Source organism: Lemur catta, chromosome 9 (assembly GCF_020740605.2).
Source record: "Lemur catta isolate mLemCat1 chromosome 9, mLemCat1.pri, whole genome shotgun sequence".
In the NCBI taxonomy this organism is placed as follows: domain Eukaryota; kingdom Metazoa; phylum Chordata; class Mammalia; order Primates; family Lemuridae; genus Lemur; species Lemur catta.
Window position 1 is genome coordinate 29,706,432 of NC_059136.1, and position 22,009 is coordinate 29,728,440.

At 38.8% G+C, this 22,009-nt stretch overlaps 1 protein-coding gene across 1 annotated transcript in view; it reads right to left on the minus strand.

The window, feature by feature from the left end:
- The window catches only part of KHDRBS3 (KH RNA binding domain containing, signal transduction associated 3), a 164,443-nt gene that overhangs the window by 25,442 nt on the left and 116,992 nt on the right, over nucleotides 1–22,009 (minus strand). Inside the window, exon 7 of the mRNA XM_045561489.1 lies at nucleotides 8,373–8,455. Within this exon, the coding sequence (XP_045417445.1) occupies nucleotides 8,373–8,455 (83 nt within the window). The remainder of the gene's footprint in view (nucleotides 1–8,372; nucleotides 8,456–22,009) is intronic.

The window sequence follows — 22,009 nt, forward strand, 5'->3', positions numbered from 1 at the left end:
TTACCTGTAAGTCCTGTTTCCCTGAAATGTATAAAACCAGACTGTAACCCAACTACAGCAAGTCCACTTGCTTAAGGATTCTTGGATGTGGCTCTGGGCCATGGTCCTCAAATCTGGTTCAGAATAAACCTCTTTAAGTTACTTTACAGAGATCGGCTTCCTTCTGTTGACAATGCTCAACTTGTGCTAAGAGGTTCCTTTAGCAGTTGTATAGCAAGTAGCCAAAAAACCAAAGGGCCATGCTACATAAAAGAACACTTGTCAAAAATTTTACAAGGCATGGTTAACAAACTTCTTAATCTAGACCAAATCATTATTGCTTTTAAAAGTCCAAAATAGCTGATCCTGATACTACAAAGCACTATTTTCTAAAAGATACGTTTATTGATGTTTTTAAATGGCTACATCTTTAAAGTTAAACAAGAGGTCATCATTTCCAAAGTGAAAATCCCAAATTATTTCCAGACCTCCAGAGGTCAGTTCTTGAGAGGGCATTATTGGACACATAATGCTAAAAATGCTGGCAGAAACAACGACAAATATGGCAACATTAATTTCTATCTCATTGCTTTTCTTGGATGTGGCGTTTGAATATACACCAAGAGGACTCACAGTTTCCAACATCTTTCTTCACTCTGTATATTTGGATAAAGAGGCTTACGTGTTGCTTTGTTGCAAACAATGATTTTCTAATTAAAAAAAAATTCTTTTAGCTGGATAATGATTTTTAGATTCAGGCAAAAACCTAGGCTCAAGTACTTTTCAGTTTTGTTTTCTTGGGAAAGTTGTTAAACATCTCAATTCTCAGTCCCTTACACGGAAAAACATACCATGTAGGGTCACTATGAGGGGGGGATAATAATGTACATAAAGGACAGATAGCTGGGTGCTAGACTTCATGGATTCTCTAAAAGTGACAGTTGTTATTTTTAATTCTTCTTTTAGGAATTTAAAAATATTTTCTGGAAAATCAAAGATTCGGGGGGATGAAATGAAATATGTACTTGAAAGTACAGTCTAACCCGCAGAGTGTGTGGGAGATCAGCAGATCAGCAATAGACACATCCAGAAGCTAACTATCTTTACTATGCAGTCATCCACATACCTTCAGGGGGTCATTAGCACTTTTTGGGTTCCCTTTTTGGACTACTTATTTTATGATCACTACAGGAGTCAAATAGTTCTTTAGAGAATTTACAAGTATTAAAAAACACAGACTAAAAATATGTAATTGTTATTAGGCTTATAAATAAGATATCAAACGTAAACTAATTCCACTTGATTTAGAATAAAAAGAATACATTCACAAAGGGTTTTCAGGAATCAAAACTACAGGTATCTGTGAAGGCTCAAGTCATGTCAGAAGCAGGGCCCTGAGGGCTGAGGCCATTTAGCACCTGTTCTTTTTTATTCATTAGACTATAACAGCTATTCAGAAGCTGGGTATCCACAGGAGTAATCAATGGCTATTTTGAGCCAATATGTATTAGAACAATTCCATTATTGTAAAGAATAATTTATACTTCTCTTCACAGTAATTGTGTTAACATCTTGTTACTCATTAAATGTGTGAATTAGATAAACAGTGTTTTTGTTTTATACCACAATATTAGTGTTATCAAGGTCAGTATAAAAATCAATGGGGAAATGTAGCTGAACTACACTGAATTTTCCATCACTCTGCAAGGATTCTCATTTGTACTTTAATTTTAATACAAGGCATTTGAAAGTTGGGAGAAAAAATTCCTAATTTGTAAAACCTCCTGAGAGAAACTTGTTTCTGCAACACAACAGTGTCAAAATGATTAGGACTAAAGAAATTTCAAAGTCATTTCTGAAAAAAACCTTTTCACATAGCAGATAATACATAGTGGGCACCAGACCATCTTGTTGCCTTGTTCTATTCTGGGTTCAAGTGGGCTGCTTGCTATTCAGCTCCCTCCCTCCCAGTGTACAGTGCATACTGGTGCTGACCATCCAGGTGGGGACAAGCCCTTTGTCAGGTACTTCTCTCCTTAGAAAACAGTTACTTGCACAGTCCCTCCTGATTTACCAGTACCTGCACTTCACAGCTGTCCTTGTGTGAAATGAGCAGCAGCAGTGCAGAGCTGCAGAAGGAAGACAGGGACTAGTGTTCACTCAGTGTCCACATGTGCTACCTCTTTATATAAGTTATCTCACCTCCTCCTCTGGCAGAGAGAATGGCATTGGTGATGTTATCTCCCTCTACACAGTTTACAGAGACTACCTGCTGCTCTCTGTGTCCCCAGTTGCAGGCAGCCTGTTAGGGAGCTCTGCCCTCCCCAACTACTTAGGGGAGGGGGGCAGAGCAGGAAGTGAGTGAGCAGCAAAGCTTCATCTGTATTTACAGCCGCCTCCCATCTCTTGCATCATAGCCTGAGCTCTGCCTCCTCCTCACTGCCCCCACCCTCATCTCCGGGAAAAGTTGTCTTCCATGAAACTGGTCCCCAGTGCCAAAAAGGTTGGGGACTGCTGGTCTAAAGTGAAACTAATAGTTACATATTTGATAATCTAGATTTAGAGAGGTTCAATAACTTGCCCAAATCACACAGCCAGGAAATGTTAAAATGGGGTCTGACCCCAGGTCTGTCTGACTCTCAACCAAGGTGGCATGAGTCTTGGGAATGTTTTTGATGATACTACTGCATCAAAAAGAAAAACATTTTTGAACTTGTAACTATAATGTGCTTATGTGTACTATAATATTACAAAGTTATATTTTAAAGTATAAAACATAATATAAAATAGAAATTTAAAAAGTGTGAATATGAGTTGATGCTAACTATCTTTCTGCATCTAGTGAACTGTCCTGCTTATTCCTGAGTGCGTGCCCTAATCTAGAGACCACTACACTATGTTGTAATGACAGAGACAGAGACAAACACAGCCAGAATCATTTAACTCGGTGCTAAGAGAAAGAAAATGACAACCACATTTGTAATTCAAAGCTTCTTTGTATGTTACATTTTAAAAAAGTAAACAGAAACAGGTGAAGTTAATTTTAACAATATATTTATGCTACATTCTTTTTTTCAAACAAAGCCTCTAGAATGTGGTGTTTTACACTTTCAGCACATTCCACTGTGGACTAGCCACACGCCGAGTGTTCCACAGCTGCATGTGCTGTGGCTACCACAGTAAGCTTTGTACTCTAAAAGGAGACCAAGGAAAGAACTCCGTAGTAACACCAAACTATAGCTATGGCATAGAACGTACTTTCAGATTTTGAATGGTGAGAATGATTTAAATACGAAATGGACTTTACAGAACATGAAGTGTCAAAGTCAAGACATTTTAGACTAGACATCAAGTGTTACACGGTATTATCTACTGGTGAGTGTGACGACTGTGTGCTCCTGGAGAGCAGCGGCAGCCAATGCGTTCCTAGGAGATCCGAAAGCATCACAAAGTATTAGATTTTTTAATACTATATATGGGAAACACAAATAGGAATTAGTTCCAGCAACTAATTTGCATATACAAAACAGAACAAAAAGAGAGTTGAAAGGCAATGGGGCACAGTATAAAAGACAATGCTTTGGGGCCAAAGTGGATTTATTTGTACCACTGCTTGGCCTTGTGAGTTTGGATAAGCAATTTAACCTCTTTGAACTTGTCTGCAAGGGAATGTTTACACTTGAATTTAGCAATATCACGGGATGTTGAGAGGGGAGAAACAATTTATGTAAAGTCCATGAAATTATGTCAAGCACACAGTAAACACCACAACGAAGGTGACAATGATTTCCCTATTAATTATTTGATCCCGGGGATGGTCCAAAATTTTGCTATCCTAACTGGTTTATACTAAGGTTCCCAATTCTGAGACATACAGTGCTGTGCTTAAATCAGTGTTATGATATGTGTGTGTTATAGGCTGTATTGTGTACCCTGCCCCTCTCCAATTCATATGTTGAAGCCCTAACCCCAGTATCTTGGATTGTGACTATATTTGAAGACAGTGCCTTTAAAGAGATGGTTTTTAAGCTGAAATGAGGTCGTTAGGGTGGGTTCTAATCCAATCTGACTGGTGTCCTTATAAGAAGAGAAAATTTGGATATACAAAGAGACACCAAGGATGCATATGCACAGAGGAAATGAGAAAGAGAGGACACAGTGAGAAGGCAGCCACCTGCAAGCCAAGGAGAAAAGCCTCAAGAGAAACATAACCCACCTTGATCTTGAACCTCTAGCCTCCAGAACCATGAGAAAATGAATTTCTGTAAGTCACCCAGATTGTGGCATTTTTTTATGGCAGCCCTAGCAAACTAATAATAGTGTATAAAATCATTTCACCCTAGTGAAATGTGATAATTCACCTGCTTCATTTCAATTTATAGTAGAGCCATTTCAATTAAGTCTGAGAGTCCCTAAGTAGAAAAGACACACGTTTACAGTCACACAGACTAAGGCTCAAAGCTTGGCCCTTTGCTTATGTTAATAACCTGTATGGTCTGAAGCAAGTTACCTAATTTTTGTTAACCACAGTTTCTTCTTCTTTAAAAGAGACAGATAAGTTTAATTCACATGTTATGAGTATTAAAAATGAACATTCAGAGTACCTAACAAACAGTGGCTTCTGCATTTGCTAATATGTGCAATTCTCACGCAATTCTCTGTACTCCTTCAGGTAAGACAAGTTGTAGCACTGAAAAGATCACCTCAAAGAAGGTAGACTGGCTGTCATATAAAATATTTCTTTTACTGAGTCTTTCCTGATATTTATAGGGCTTATAATTTATAATATACTGGCCTCTTGACTGCCCTCTGCCTCTAGGGTCACCACCTGCCAATCCAGCCTCTACACTGTCATCTAATCAATATCTCTAAATTCAAGGCTAAACACATCATTCTCTTGCAGGTGACTCTTCAATGGCTCCCTATTACTGTCTCCAGTATGAGCCTCGGATCCTTGAGTGGGAAATATGCCGTCACTCCTCCTCTGGCTCTTCTCTCCCCGCTGCGCCTGTGCATCACACATTCTAGCCCTAGAAAAGTAGTGTAGCTCCCACACAAAACTTATGTTTCATGCCTCTGTGCCCTGTTAGACTTGCTTTGTGAAATGCCCTTCCCTGTTTGTCACCTGGTGACTGCTATTTATCCTTCACTTTTTCAGGAAAATGTCCCTGGTATTCCCAACCAGAATTTAGCACTGTCATCTTACAAAAACAATGAATTTCTCCTCAGACCTCTCACATGATTACCATATTGCACTGCATTTAAATATTTATTATTTGTTTCCTTCCAGACAGTGAGCTTTTCAAGGACAGGGTCTCTGTCTTAATAATCTTTGTATTCCAAGCATCAAGCACAATGCCTAGCAAAATATGGACATTTAATAAGCACTGACTATTCAAATAAATGAACGTAGGAATGAATGCCTGTTATCAATCATATTAATATGCTTTATAAATTAATATGCTTTACATTCAGGATTAGTCATTACTTCTTTGAACCTCAGTTTGATCACATATATTAACTCTTGCTGTTGTCAGTTAGATTATATAAGACACATAAGTAACAGATTAAAATCCATTCCTGATTTAGAGTAGACTCTAAATAAATGTGGGCTCCCTCTTGTTTGCTATCAGCTTACCAGGGGTTACACTGTGATATCTCTCTTCTTAACAGATCATAGTATTTAACAGAGTAAATGCTTTAAATTTTGTTCTTCATATCAAATATCAAAAAACAAAAGATTATTTGGACTATAATCTTATATTGCATATAAGATTCATTAAAAAGCTACATTTCAGTTTCTATAGCTACTAACTGGAGATAATTATATTTATTGCATAGGATTAGGCTGATGCCCATGAATATCTACTGAAATCAAGTATAAAAAGCACTAGCATAGTATCTGAAACACAGCAGACACTCCATAAAAATTAGGTCCCTTCTTTCTTTTCCCACAGAATTAATCAAACTATAAACATCACTATATGTGCATACAGTTCAAATAAAATACAACTGTATTTGAAATTCCAACACACTGAATAGTCATGGCTTGCATAACAGTATTTTGGTCATCAAGGAACCAGATATACAACGGACATTCCACAAGATCATAATGGAGCTGAAAAATTCCTGTCATCTAGTGGCATCTTAATGATCCGGACCCTGTGTACGGCTAGACTACATGTGTGTTTGTGTCTTAGCTTTTAACAAAAAAGTTTACAGAGTAAAAAGTAGAAAAAAGTTTACAGAATAAGCATATAAGAAAGGAAATACTTCTGTACAGCTGTATATATATTTGCAATTTAAGCTGTTATTACAAAAGAAATCAACAAGTTAAAAAAATACTAAAAGTTTATAAAGTAAAAAAGTTACAACAGCTACAGGTAATTTATTATTAAAGAAAGAAACCCATTTTTAAAATAAATTTAGTGTAGCCTAAGTGTACAGGGTTTATAGAGCCTACGGTAGTGTACAATAATGTCCTAGGTCTTCACGTTCACTTACTGACTTACCCAGAGCAACTTCCAGTCCTGCAAGCTCCGTTCATGGTAAACATACCATTTTTTAGCTGTCATAACATATGTTTACTGTGTAGATACATAAATACTTATTATTGGGCAACAACTACCTACACCATTCAATACATTAACACACTGTACAGGTATGTAGCCTAGGAGCAAGAGGCCCATCTAGGTTTGTGTAAAGTACGCTCTATGATGTTTATGCAATAATGAAATTGCCTAAGGATGCATTTTTTTTAGAACATCCAATTTAAGCAGCCCATGACAGTATTATAATGAATATGGGGACAGAACTAACAGAAATGTGTAGTGAGACTCTAGTCCTAACGTACCAGGGTTAAGAACTTGGCAGTCACACACCTGAGTTGCCACTTATCAATTGTGTAGTCACAGCAAGTGCCAGAATCTCATGATTATTCAGTCTCCTCTTCTACAGTAATACCACTTGCCTTATAGGATTGTTGTCAGGAGTGATGTGTTCATACGATCTACACTGCAGGCCTTACAGAACTTATGGAAACTGCCAGAAATATATAGTATGTACTCAGCAAATGTTGTAGGGGTGGGAGACTTGCTTTGCCAAGACATTTAGACTGCAAACTGAAGTATCTGTGGATATGTATGTTTTAAACAAAATCTGAGAAGGACTTATTTATAAAGAGTATAAATCTTTGAGTTAGAAAATCTGACTTAGAATTTCATCTTTCCACTTACTGTGTGATTTCTGGCAAATTAGTTAATTTTATGCTCCTTTTCTTTATTTATACAATGGGAATAGCACCACATACTTCATTAAGTTGCTGGGAAGTCCTGTCTAGTGTTCACAATGTGCCAGTCACTGGGCTCAATGCATCTAAGGAGCGCATCTACTCCCAACACACTCAAGGACACAAACATGATGCACAAGGCTTCCACTACAAACGACCTGTTGAGAGCCATACTTTGAAGGCTACTTAAGTGTTACAAGTTATATAAGGCAATAATTTGGCATGAGAAAGAAATGAAAAGTTTTTTATATCCATGTCCACCTCAGTACTAGAGTTAACAAATTAGAGAACCTATGTGTTTAAAGCTTGACTGGCACCATATGAGTTCAAAAGTGAATTTATGCTTTATCAAAATAACTACATAGTCCATATTTATTTATGCTTTGTAATTACTCCAAAGCTAATATTTTGGTGTGTGTCTATCTTTGTCTTCCCCTTAGAATTGTGAACATAAAACAAAAGGTTTCTAGGCATTTAGGAAAACATTCTCAACAGAATAAATACTGATTTTATATATCAGTGAACATCAAAGTATATTATCAGAAGAGGTAACTATAAAGTTCTGTTTTTTGCCTCTGATAACATTTATTTCTGGGTAAATACTTCTTTGGAAAATGAACTGGAACTAACTTATTATTCACAAGTGAGAATTTGAAGTTGTTAGAAAACAGGAGCACTGCTGCTAAGAAATTGAAATGTTCTACGAGTAAGAAATAAAACTTTTGACACTTTCTTCTCCTAGCACTGACTGTAGAATATTTACACATTTCCAATGTAATTTTTGGCCTTGAGATTGAATAGTCACACACTTTGAGGCTATTGTTCCTCCTCAAAATATATTGAACACATAAGTCAAATTTTTAGAATAAACACAATTTCAGTTTTTTCCCCCCAAGCCTGATTTAACATTACAGTAAACCTGGGTGTGGTAATACATGTTATTTGGTGGAGCATACAGTACTTCTCCAATTAAAACAAATGAAAAACAAAACACAGCAAGTCAAATTACCCTCACTAGCTGATTATCATGCTTCCCCTAGAGCATATGAATATGGAAGGACACAAGTATCTGTTGTAGGGTCTGGTAATAAAGAGTGAATCTTACCTTTGGGCTGGGGTGCTGTAGCTGTTATCATAGGAATCATAACTCTGTTCATCATAGGCAGTGCCATATCCATCATCATAGTCCTAAAATATAACAAGAGAAGTACAAACACATTCAGAGACGTTTCTGGGAAGAAAGATGCATTCTGCTATTAGTGAATGTTCATTAATTCAGCTAGCATTTAACTATATGACTAATTATAGTGCAAAGAAAAATACAGGAGTGACTTCAGGGAAAAGGGTGACGTAAGAACCTCCAAACATTCTCTCTAGAAAAGCAGAGAAATTAGCAAAAAATGTCTGAATCAACATTTTCAGAACACTGGAAATTAACCAACGGATTGCAGACATCTAGGGAGCATTTTTTTCAATGGCTAAATCCTGGTTAAGAACAGTGAGCTTTGTGCTGTTTTAATTTGTGCTATTCCTATGCCCCACTCCCCATCCTGGCAGGAGCCTTGAAAACAGGAGTTTTTTCAATAGCCACAATCACCAGGAGTCTGGAGGCCACGGGAGGGGGCAGAACAGGTTGGATGGAGCTCTTTCAAAACTCCATTCCCAGAGAATTGCCTTAATGTGACCTGCCTAGACCTTCCCTAAGTGTAAAAAAAGCCTTTTTCCTAGGGGTATTTGAAGAAAATAATTCGAGGCAATTGTTTGAGATTTCAGCTGCCTGATGTGTTGGAGAAAAAAACAGGCAAACAATAGGCTAATCAAAATGCTTAAAAGGAAAAGTGAGGAATGAGATATCCATATAGGTCATGAAAAGCTCTGGACTATTCCTGGCAATCTAAAAGGCCATGAATAATGCCACATCCATGCCCAGGAAAGACCTTATAAGGCTCTGGGCTCTCTCTTCTGGCTGACCTTGAGGTGCAGCACAAGCAGGAAATGAAAAGCTAAGACCAATTAGTTGTAAATTGACTGGTTGAGTGTTGAAGGTGAGTTGCAATATGCAATCAGAAGCCCTTGGTGAAGATTAGGCAGTTTGTAGGGATTTACTGAAATCTCTGTCCAGTCGTTAGCTAACACAGAGGAGACTTTAGTGGCAAAAGAGAATACAGACTTTACAAAATTAGTGTGGCAGAGTAACTAAAAAAGTAACAAAAACAAATAAATCCTGGAAGAATTTGATTTCCAGAGTTGAAACACTGTATTAAATGTCCAGTTTTAAACAAAAAATTGAGACACGCAAAGAAACAAGAAAGCATGGTCCCTATACCAAAAAAACAAAAATAAAAAAAAGTCAGTAAAAGCTGTCCCTTAGGAAAACGAGACATTGGACTTACTATACAAAGACTTTAAGTCAGTTGTTTGAAGTACAGTTGCACCTTGAACAACATGGATTTGATCTGTGTGAGTGCACTTATACGTAGACTTTTTCAACCAAATGTAAATCGAAAATCCAGTAATTCTGGGATGTAAACCCTGCATATACGAAGCGTAAGCTTTTCAAATACGTGAGTTCCGCAGGGACAACTGCCAGACTTGAGTATGCATGCATTTTGGAAGTGCAGGGGCTACTGGAACCAATCCTCTACGTATATCGTGGGACAGCTGTATAGTCAAAGAACTAAAGGATACCCTTTCTAAACAACTAAAGAAAAGCATATGAACAGCGCCTCGCCAAATAGAGAATATTAATATAGATATAGAAAACATAAAAAGAACTAAAAGAAATTCCTGAGTTGCGAAGTTCAAAAACTCAAATAAGATTCATTCAAACAGCTTATCAGCAGATATAACTAGGCTAAAGGAAAAAAATCAGATACTTGAAGACAGATGAACGGACATTATCCCGTCTGAGGAAGAGAAAAAAAGACGAAGAAAACAAATAGAGTACCAGAGACTTATGAACATACACATCAAATGTACGAACATATGCAGACTGAGATAACCAGAAGTAGAGGAGAGAAAGGAGTAGAAAGATTATTTGGAGGAACTATTGCTGAAAATTAAAGAAGCTCAACAATCTCCAGAAAGGATAAACTCAGAGACCCACACCTAAGACATGTCATTGTCAAACCACTGAAAGGCAAAGACAAATAGAGAATCTTGAAAGCAGTAAGAGAAAAAACTTATCACATGCAAGAGATCCTTATAATATTAATAGCTGATTTCTAACAAATATTACGGAGGACAGAAGACAATGAGAAGCCAGATTATGAGCTCTTAAAAAAAAATACTGCCAACTAAAAATTCTATAGCCAGCAAAACCATGCTTCAAAAATGATGGAGAAATTAAGACATTACCAGGTAAACAAACACTAAGGCAATTCATCAATAGCAGACATGCTCTATGAGAAAACCAGAGAGTCCTAATGGAAAGGGAAAGGTCACTTGAATCCACATGAGGAAATAAGAATACTGGTAAATCTTCTGGTAAACATAAAAATAGTGTAAAAACATTTTTTGTTTGTAACTCTTCTTCCTTCTATCTGATTTAAAAGATAATTGCATAGGCCAGGCGCGGTGGCTCTCGCCTGTAATCCTAGCACTCTGGGAGGCCGAGGCAGGTGGATCACTCAAGGTCAGGAGTTCGAGACCAGCCTGAGTGAGACCCCGTCTCTACTAAAAATAGAAAGAAATTATCTGGACAACTAAAAGTATATATAGAAAAAAATTAGCTGGGCATGGTGGTGCATGCCTGTAGTCCCAGCTACTCGGGAGGCTGAGGCAGTAGGATCGCTTAAGCCCAGGAGTCTGAGGTTGCTGTGAGCTAAGCTGATGCCACGGCACTCACTCTAGCCCAGGCAACAAAGTGAGACTCTGTTTCAAAAAAAAAAAAAAAAAGATAATTGCATAAATAATTATAAATATGTGTTGATGGGCACACAAAGTATAAAGATGTACTCTGACAGTAACAAGACAGTGGTGAAAGAAGAGAATGGAGCTTTGAAAAAGCAAAGTTTTTGTGTACTATTGAAATTAAGTTGGTTTAATTCTGAAAAAGTGGTATAAGTAGTTGAGATGTAAATTATAACCCCCAGAGCAGGCTAAAAAAATAATAAATAAAAATGCAGAAAAAGAAACTATAAGGAAATCAAAGTGGTGCAGTAATAAAAACTCTGTGTGTGTGTGTGTGTGTGTGTGTTTGTGTGTGTGTGTATTTAACACCAAAGAAGGCACCAAGGTACAAAAGAGACATAAGACATGTAGAAAACAAATGACAACACAGCAGAAGTAAATCCTAACTTACCAGTAATTATATTAAAAGCAAATGGTTTAAACATATTAATTAAAAGTTAGAAACTGGCATTGTGGGAAAAAATGATCAAACCACATGCTAACAACAAGGCATACACTTCAGATTCAGTTGAAAGAAAAAGTATGAAAGAAGATATCCCACAAAAAAGGTAACCAAAAGAGAGCTAGAGTAACTATAATACAAATATCAGACAAAAAAGATTCAAAATACAAAAATTGTTGCTAGAGAAAAAGAACATTTTTTAAATGATAAAAAGGTCAATCCATCAAGAAGATAATTATAAACATGTATGCATATATAAAAACATATAAACAGTGCTTCAAAATATATAAAGTGAAAACTAACAGAATTAAAAGGAAAAATAGGCAATTCAACAGTAATGGCTGGGTACTTCAATACCACATTTTCAATAATCAAGTGACTACCTAGAAAGAAGATCAAAGAGAAAAAGAAAATTTAACAACAATACAAATCAATTCTACCTAACGGACATCTATAGAACACTCCACCCAGTAAGAGCAGAATAAAAATTCTTCTCAACTGCACATGGAACATTCTCCAGGATAAACCATATGTTTCTCCAGTTTCAAAATTTAGTACAAAGCTACAATAATCAAAACAGTGTGGTACCTGTAATAACTTCAACTTTGTAAAATAAATATTAGCATTAAAGGATAAGTATTCACTTTGTAGGAGTAAGACATAATTTATATATGATCACCTATATTTTTAAAATGTTTTTTCACAAAGAAGGAACTGAATATTTGTCAAAGAACTATATGTTCTGCACTTTGAGGACAACATACAATACAATATAAAATGAATAGTCATTAAATGGAGGCAGAGGAGGAATAAGTCAAAAATATAGTTATAACACAATAATGCAAGCCATATTGGCCAATCCAAAGAAAAGAAAGCTATCAGACAACAAACACACATTTTGAGATGATTCTGGTTATCAGGGAAGTTAGCAAAATACAGACATTTCTAATATTCTAACAAATTAATACATTAAACTAATCTAGTGTCTCCTAACAGAAGGAACATTTCTCCTATTAAATTAAAAAACAATTTTCACTTAACACCTACCTTGTTTCTGGCACTCTGCTAGACACCATGGATGGAAAGGAGCTTCCTAATCTAGTGAGTACAATGCCATGAGGTGGAGTGGGCAAGAGATGACAGACAAGTAAAGGGACGGCTATTAATATAATTCAAAATGTCAAATGAAGTGTTAAGATAAGCACTGAAGTGGGACAGACTAGCCCAACTGGGAAAGGGAAGGAAATTTTCCAGCAGTGTCAATACTAGAACTTAGCTTCAAAACATAGACACAGCAGAAGATGGCGGAGTGGAGCTGACCTCCTGGATTTGTGCTCCCGGAGAGGAAGGCGTGGATCTCCACCTGCCACAACACTGGAGGATTGCTCCTCCACAGGAAGGGTGAGGTGAACCCACGGAGAATCACCGTCGGACACAGGGAACAGTAAAAAACAGAGGCGAGTGGGAAATCAGACCGAGATAATTTGGAGAGTGCGGGACGGAAAACAGACAGCGGAGTGCGGGACGGCCGTACCTGCCTCACCGGACAGTGGGGCGGGTTCAGCCCCACAGCAAAGCGGCTTGATCTCCCCACTGACCCCCACATCCACTCGGTCAAGGATCTGACTGAAATCGGTGCAGAATCACCGCGGGAGACCTGGAGCTCCGAGGACAGGTGACATAGGCGGGCGAGAGCTTGGACTCTGGCGGCTCTCCGGCGCCCTATCTCTTAAAGGGACAGACGCGGGCCTGAGCCGAGGCCAGGGGCCGCGAGCGTGAAATATTAAAGCGGGACTTTTTTGCTTTTTTTTTTTTACCCCTACGGCAGCTCTCCGGCTGGGGAGCTGCCGTGGGCCCTGGCGCCTGCCGAGCTCTGAACGCTCTCCCCGGGCGCCTGCAACCGGCGGATGCGCGGTCGCCATCTTGGTTCCCACAGCTAAGCCTCTGACGCGTCTCTGGAGCCCTATCTCTTAAAGGGACAGACGCGGGCCTGAGCTGAAGCGAGGGGCCGCGAGCGTGAAATATTAAAGCGGGACTTTTTTTGCTTTTTTCTGCCCCCACGGCAGCTCTCCGGCTGGGGAGCTACTGTGGGCCCTGGCGCCTGCCGAGCTCTGAACGCTCTCTCCGGGCGCCTGCAACCGGCGGATGCGCGGTCGCCATCTTGGTTCCCACAGCTAAGCCTCTGACTCGGCTCTGGAGCCCTACCTCTTAAAGGGACAGACGCGGGCCTGAGCCGAAGCGAGGGGCCGCGAGCGTGAAATATTAAAGCGGGACTTTTTTTGCTTTTTTCTGCCCCCACGGCAGCTCTCCGGCTGGGGAGCTACTGTGGGCCCTGGCGCCTGCCGAGCTCTGAACGCTCTCCCCGGGCGCCTGCAACCGGCGGATGCGCGGTCGCCATCTTGGTTCCCACAGCTAAGCCTCTGGCGGCGCTCCGGCGCCCTATCTCTTAAAGGGACAGACGCGGGCCTGCGCCGAGGCGAGGGGCCGCGAGTGTGAAATATTAAAGCGAGATTTTTTCTTTCTTTTTTTTTTTTATTTTATTTTATTTTATTTTATTTCCCTCTTTCTTTCTTTCTTTCTCTTTTCTTTCTTGTTTTCTCTTTATTCTCCTTGTTATTCATACTGTTTCTCTCTCTCTCTCTTTTTTTTTTTTTTTTTTTTATTTCTCTCTTTCTTTCTTTCTCTTTTCATTCTTGTTTTCTCTTTATTCTCCTTGTTATTCATATTGTTTCTCTCTCTCTCTCTCTTTTTTTTTTTTTTTTTTTTTTTCTTTTTTTTCTTTTTTCCTTTCCGGTGGCCCTCCAGCCCAGGAGCTACTGTATACTCCTGAGTGCTCCAGACCCCCAGGTCTGATTCCTATTGGTCCCTGAATATTGCCCCCCAGTACCAGCGAACTGCGGGTGGGCAGCAGCAATTGTGAGGGCCAAGGTCTAACTGCTGCAGAGCCATAGGGTGCCAGGCGGCTCCCCAGGAGGCTCCATCCCCTGATCCATAGACCCTCTCCAGGTCCCCTTCCCAGGTGTGAACACTGAGTGCTTCCCCAGACGCAAGAGTGTGGAGCCTGGACCTTGGGAACACTGGGACAGTGTAGACCCTTGCCCGTGGGAGCTGCAGCAGCTGGGGCACTGAGGGAGTGAGGGCACTGCCTCCTCTGCCTAGCCAGTGTCTTTCCTGCAGAAAGAGACAGAAACCACACATCCAGAGGAAGAACCAAAAGTCAGGGGGGGAAGAAGAAGGAAGAGGAAGAGAGAGGAAGGGAAGAAAGAGGAAGGAGGGAGAAGAAAAAGAAAGAAAAAGAAGAAGGAAGGGAAAGAAAAAGAGAGAGAGAAGAGGCTTTCTGCTTGCAAATAGTGTGAATCCTGCCTACTAATTGAAAGTCCACAACACAGTGATTTAACTTGCCAAACTGGTCTTAGGTCAAGCCAACCCTCTGGGGGTGGACCCATCAGAAGCAGTCCCCCAACTGAGATAGAAAAAAGAAACTCTAAACAGCACACAACAGTCTCCCCCTATAGATAAAGGAAGCAACATTCCTAGACTGTTCCACAGCCTAAGAACAGAGTACAAGACGTGCTGTTAACTAGACTAAAGCTGTGAGAAAAGATCTAACGATAGAGCCAGATGGGAAGGGCTCAGCGGAAAAATATGGGGAGCACAAAAAACCAAACGGAAACCTCGCCCCCAAAGAGAAATACCAACTCTCCTCCAATTGGCACAAGCCAGTTTCAGAATACCAACATGTTACCAGAAGAATTTCAGTCTTGGGTTATAAATAAGCTGAATGATATACAAGAAAAAATTGATATCCACCGCAAAGAAACCGCAAAAAAATTCCAGGATTTGGAAGAAAAATTCACTAAAGAAATAGACGTATTGAAAAAAAACCAAACTGAACTCCTAGAAATGAGGGATTTATTCAGGGAGCTACAAAACACAGTGGAAAGTCTCAAGAACAGGGTAGATCAAATAGAAGACAGAATCTCAGAAATCGAAGATAACTCTTTCCAATTAAATAAGACAGTCACAGAGATAGAGCAAAGAAATAAGAAAAAAGATCAGAGTCTTCAAGAAATGTGGGATTATGTGAAGAAACCTAATGTGAGAGTTATAGGCATCCCTGAAGGTGAAGAAGATAATAAGCAAGGGCTGGATAAACTATTTGAAGACATAATAGAAGAAAATTTCCCAGGCCTTGCTAAAACTTTAGATATACAGGTTCAAGAAGCTCAAAGAACCCCTGGTAGATTCATAGCAAATAGGAAAACACCACGCCACGTAGTCGTCAGACTGACCAAAATATCCACTAAAGAGACACTTCTTCGAGCTGTAAGGAGAAAGAAACAAGTAACATACAAAGGGAGACCCATTAGAATTACGCCAGATTTCTCAAATGAAACTTTACAAGCAAGAAGAAGTTGGGGCCCCATTCTCACTCTTCTGAAACAGAATAATGCCCAGCCTAGAATCTTGTACCCAGCTAAGCTAAGCTTTCTATATGAAGGAGAAATTAAGACATTCTCAGATAAACAAGGACTGAGGGAATTCACCAAGACAAGACCACCCCTCCAAGAAGTACTCAAAAGAGAGTTACACACGGATCATCACAACAAAGGCCCACGAATGTAAAGCCACCCAAGAACTAAAGATCAAATTCTAGCCACCACAATGGCTCAAGAGAGAAAACATAGAAAAGAAGTTCTACCCAATAAGATAAACAGAAATCTGTCCCAATTATCAGTTCTCTCACTAAATGTCAATGGCCTGAATTCCCCACTCAAGAGACATAGACTGGGCCAATGGATAAAAAAACACAAACCAAGTATCTGCTGCCTTCAGGAAACACACTTAACCGGCAAAGATGCATTTAGACTGAAAATAAAAGGATGGAACTTGATATTTCAAGCAAATGGTAGCCAAAAGAAAGCTGGTGTGGCAGTTTTAATTTCCAATAACTTAGTCTTTAAACCAACAAAAGTAATAAAAGACAAAGACGGTTACTACATACTGGTGAAAGGCACAATTCAACAAGAAGACATAACCATACTTAATATATATACACCCAATCTAGGTGCACCCAGATTCATAAAGCAAATCCTACTCGATCTAAACCAAATGATAGACAACAACACTTTAATAGTTGGAGACTTTAACACCCCACTGACAGCACAGGACAGATCCTCCAAGCAGAAAATAAGCAAAGACATAGTAGACTTAAACAGAAGGCTAGAACAAATGGGCCTGACTGACATCTACAGGACATTCTACCCTAAATCCACTGAATATACATTCTTCTCATCGGCTCACGGAACATTCTCTAAGATTGACCATATCCTAGGCCATAAAGCAAGTCTTAAAAAAATTAAAAAAATAGAAATCATACCCTGCATCTTCTCAGACCACAATGGAATAAAAGTAATAATGAACCCTAACAGGAACTCTCATTCCTACTCAAGGTCATGGAAGCTAAACAACCTTCTTCTGAATAACAATTTTGTAAAAGAAGAAATTAAGTCAGAAATCAAAACATTCTTTGAATTAAACGACAAAGGTGACACAACTTATCAAAATCTATGGGATGCAGCTAAAGCAGTCCTGAGAGGAAAATTCATTTCCATAAATGCTTATTTCAAAAAGACAGACAACTTACAAATAGACAACTTAATGAATAGACTCAAAGAGCTGGAGAAAGAAGAACAGACTGACCCCAAACCCAGCAGAAGGCGAGAAATTGTTAAGATCAAATCAGAATTAAATGAAAAAGACAACAAAAATACTATAAGGGAAATTAATAAAACAAAAAGTTGGTTCTTTGAAAAGATAAATAAAATAGACACACCACTGGCTAGACTAACCAAGAGCAGAAAAGAAAAATCTTTAATAACTTCCATCAGGAACATGAAAGGAGAAATCACAACCGAAGCCACAGAGATACATGACATTATCTATGAATATTACAAAAATCTTTATGCACACAAATTGGAAAATGAGGAGGAAATGGACAAATTTTTAGAAACACACAGCCTTCCCAAGCTCAATCAGGAAGAAATAGAATTCCTGAATAGACCAATATCAAGAACTGAAATTGAAACAGCAATAAAAAACCTTCCCAAAAAGAAAAGCCCTGGTCCAGATGGGTTCACACCTGAATTTTACCATACATACAAAGATGAACTGGTGCCCATCCTACATAAACTATTCTTCAATATTGAGAAGGATGGAATTCTCCCCAACACATTCTACCAAGCCAATATAACATTGATACCAAAACCAGGAAAGGATGCAACAAAAAAAGAAAACTACAGACCAATTTCTCTCATGAACGTAGATGCAAAAATTCTCAATAAAATCCTAGCAAATCGTATCCAAGTGCTGATTAAAAAAATAATTCATCACGACCAAGTAGGCTTCATCCCAGAGATGCAGGGGTGGTTCAACATACGAAAATCTATAAATGTAATTAACCACATAAATAGAAGCAAAAATAAAGACCATATGATCCTCTCAATAGATGCAGAAAAAGCATTTGACAAAATTCAACACCCTTTTATGATAAAAACACTTAACAACATAGGCATAAATGGGACCTACCTAAAAATAATACAAGCCATATATGACAAACCCACAGCCAACATCATACTGAATGGGGAAAAATTGAAAGCATTCCCACTCAGAACTGGAACCAGACAAGGCTGCCCACTGTCCCCATTACTTTTCAACATTGTATTGGAAGTCCTTGCGAGAGCTATCAGACAAGAGAGCAGAATCAAAGGTGTCCAAATAGGGACAGAAGAGATCAAACTCTCACTCTTCGCTGATGATATGATGTTGTATCTGGAAAACCCCAAGGACTCAACCAAGAGACTCCTGGAATTAATTAACGAATTCAGTAATGTCTCAGGTTACAAAGTCAATACGCACAAATCAGAGGCATTCATATATGCCAATACCATTCAATTGGAGAACCAAATTAAGGACTCAATACCTTTCAAAATAGCAACAAAGAAAATAAAATATCTAGGAATATATTTAACTAAAGAGGTAAAGGACCTCTATAAAGAGAACTATGAAACGCTAAGGAAGGAAATTGCAGAACACGTAAATAAGTGGAAATCCATACCATGCTCATGGATTGGAAGAATTAACATCGTTAAAATGTCTATACTACCCAAAGTAATCTATAGATTCAATGCAATTCCTATTAAATTACCAACATCATTTTTCACAGACTTAGAAAAAATAATTATACACTTTGTATGGAAACAGAGAAGACCCCGTATAGCAAAAGCAATCTTAAGCAATAAAAACAAAATGGGAGGTATTGATTTGCCAGACTTCAAACTATACTACAAAGCTGTGGTGCTTAAAACTGCTTGGTACTGGCACAAGGGCAGGGACACAGACCAGTGGAACAGAACAGAAAACCCAAATATAAAACCATCCTCATATAATCATCTAATCTTTGACAAAATAGACAAAAAAATACTCTGGGGACAAGAGTCCCTATTCAATAAATGGTGCTGGGAAAACTGGATAGCCACATGTAGAAGACTGAAACAGGACCCACAGATTTCACCTCTCACAAAAATCAAATCACGGTGGATAACAGATTTAAACCTTAAATGGGAAACGATTAGAATTCTAGAAGAAAATGTAGGAAAGACTCTCACAGACGTTGGTCTAGGCAAAGAATTTATGAAGAAAACCCCTAAGGCAATTGCAGCAACAACAAAAATAAACGAATGGGACCTGATTAAATTAAAAAGCTTCTGCACAGCCAAAGAAACAGTCACGAAAATAAACAGACAGCCTACAGAATGGGAAAAAATTTTTGCATACTACACATCAGATAAAAGACTGATAACAAGAATCTATTTAGAACTCAGGAAAATCAGCAAGAAAAAATCAAACAATCCTATCAAAAAATGGGCAAAGGACATGAATAGAAATTTTTCAAAAGAAGACATAAGAATGGCCAAAAAACGTATCAAAAAATGCTCAACATCCCTAATCATCAGGGAAATGCAAATCAAAACCACAATGAGATACCACTTAACTCCGGTGAGAATGGCCTTTATCAAAAAATCCCAAAACAACACGTGTTGGCGTGGATGCGGAGAGACAGGAACACTCATACACTGCTGGTGGGAATGCAAACTAGTGCAACCCCTATGGAAAGCAATATGGAGATACCTTCAACAGATTCAAGTAGACCTACCATTTGATCCAGCAATTCCATTATTGGGCATATACCCAGAAGAACAAAAGTCATTTTTTAACAAAGACACCTGTACCCGAATGTTTATAGCAGCACAATTCACAATCGCAAAGATGTGGAAACAACCCAAGTGCCCATTGATCCACGAATGGATTAGTAAACTGTGGTATATGTATACCATGGAGTACTACTCAGCTATAAGAAATAACGATGATACGACATCTCTTTGGTTCTCCTGGAGAGAGCTGGAACCCATTATACTAAGTGAAGTATCCAAAGAATGGAAAAACAAGCATCACATGTACTCACCAGAAAACTGGTTTCCCTGATCATCACCTAAATGTACATCAGGGAAGGATACCAATTGGATATCAGACTGGGATGGGGGGGTGGGGGGAGGGGATGGGTGTATGCCTACATGACGAGTGCATTGCGCACCCTCTGGGGAATGGTCATGCCTGAGGGTGCAGACCTGGGGAGGTGGGGGGGGAGGGGATCGAGGTATGAATACATGGCGAGTGCCAGGCGCACTGTCTGGAGAGTAGGAGCGGACGCGCTTGGGACTCTGACTCGGGGGGATGGGCGGGACAGGGACAATGTATATGATCTGAACTTATGTACCCCCATGATGAGCTGAAATAAAAAAAATATATTAAAAAAAAAAAAAAAAAAAAAAAAACATAAAAAAGCAAAAGCGGCCAGAAAAAGCCATTAAAATTTAAAATTAGGCAGAATGAACAGTAAATGCAAAACAATGGAGATATAGAAAGACAAGAACTCTTCACATCCAGGGAAGCAAATTGCTTGTTGTGGGCACACTAAGATGCAAATGGAAGAGGAGAGAACGAGACCAAGTGTTGGCCTATGGAGACATAAAAGATTTCAGGAGTTTTGCAGGGCTTTGCCTTGAAGGAATACGTGAATGTGTTAGTTCACAGATCAAAAGCTGCCTCGCCTCAGAAGGGCATCTCACCGATCGGGAGCGTTTTGTATGGCAATGCTGGTATCACACCTGAATGCCTGCTGGATGCCTCTGTAAGATAAGGCTCGGTATGAGGTCACAGGTTGAGAACTGATCAAAGAATGCCCACCTGGCAGTCACCTGCAGCTAGAAACAATTGGCCTAAGGGACAGTTCCTGCCTCACTTCTGATCCCTTGTCTCAATCAATGAGAAACTAGATAAAGAAATATATAGCCACTATATTTCTATTTGGGATCTCTAGAAGCTTTTGGGGAGTCTTAAAATCTAAAGGAACTATCTGTTATTATGTAATCTGTAACCACTGGCAACTAATTGCTGCACCAATAAATACTGATGTGGGACTTCACTTGAGGCCTTACAGCTCACGGAATGCTGGAAGACCCCTGACTCCCCCATCTTTATTAAACTAAACTTTTGTCTCCATGTCTAGGTTATTTTTCTTTTATTTCTATATTCTCTACTATTTCTATTATTTCCATATCTCTTGTGACAACCTTGCCAAGGGATCCATTTTTGCTGGGAGCATAGCTAACTCCAGGCAACCAAGAAACACATAAACCAGATCTTGAGGGACCAAGTGGAGGAATGTGGATTTGGATTTCGAGTTACATCGTTCATTTTATGTTTTAGAAATGTTTCTCTGGTAATAGTGTGTGGGCATGGAACAGAAAGGGTGAATCTGGAGGGCTAGACTTGCAACTAGGTCACTGTGCTTACAGTTTGGCAATATGCTAAGTACACAGTTTCTTTAGTAATTTGTTAGTAGCCTGAAAAGAATACGGCTTCTTCAAATGAAGAATTCTATTTCTGTGCCTATTTAAAGAATCAATATTGTAAATGACTGGAATTTTTAAAAAAATAACTAAAATATTAAGCACTATACTATTTTAACTTTACAGTTATATCATATATTCCTCGTTCAGTTATTCTTCTGGACATTATAATGCTTGCAATTCACTTGACTTTCAAACAGTTTAGGTCATTAAATTAGGTATTATTGACCATTATATTTTTATACTGAAGATTGATTAAATTTGCAATTCTCACAAGATTTCTTTTATGATGATTTCACAGCTGGATTTGGCCACAGAAGTGAGTATTTTGTACTCCCTCCCATTATAACAAGTATTATCTGTTCAATGGATAGCACTTGGAAAATATAGGGAAGCATAAAGCAGAGTGTGACAGGA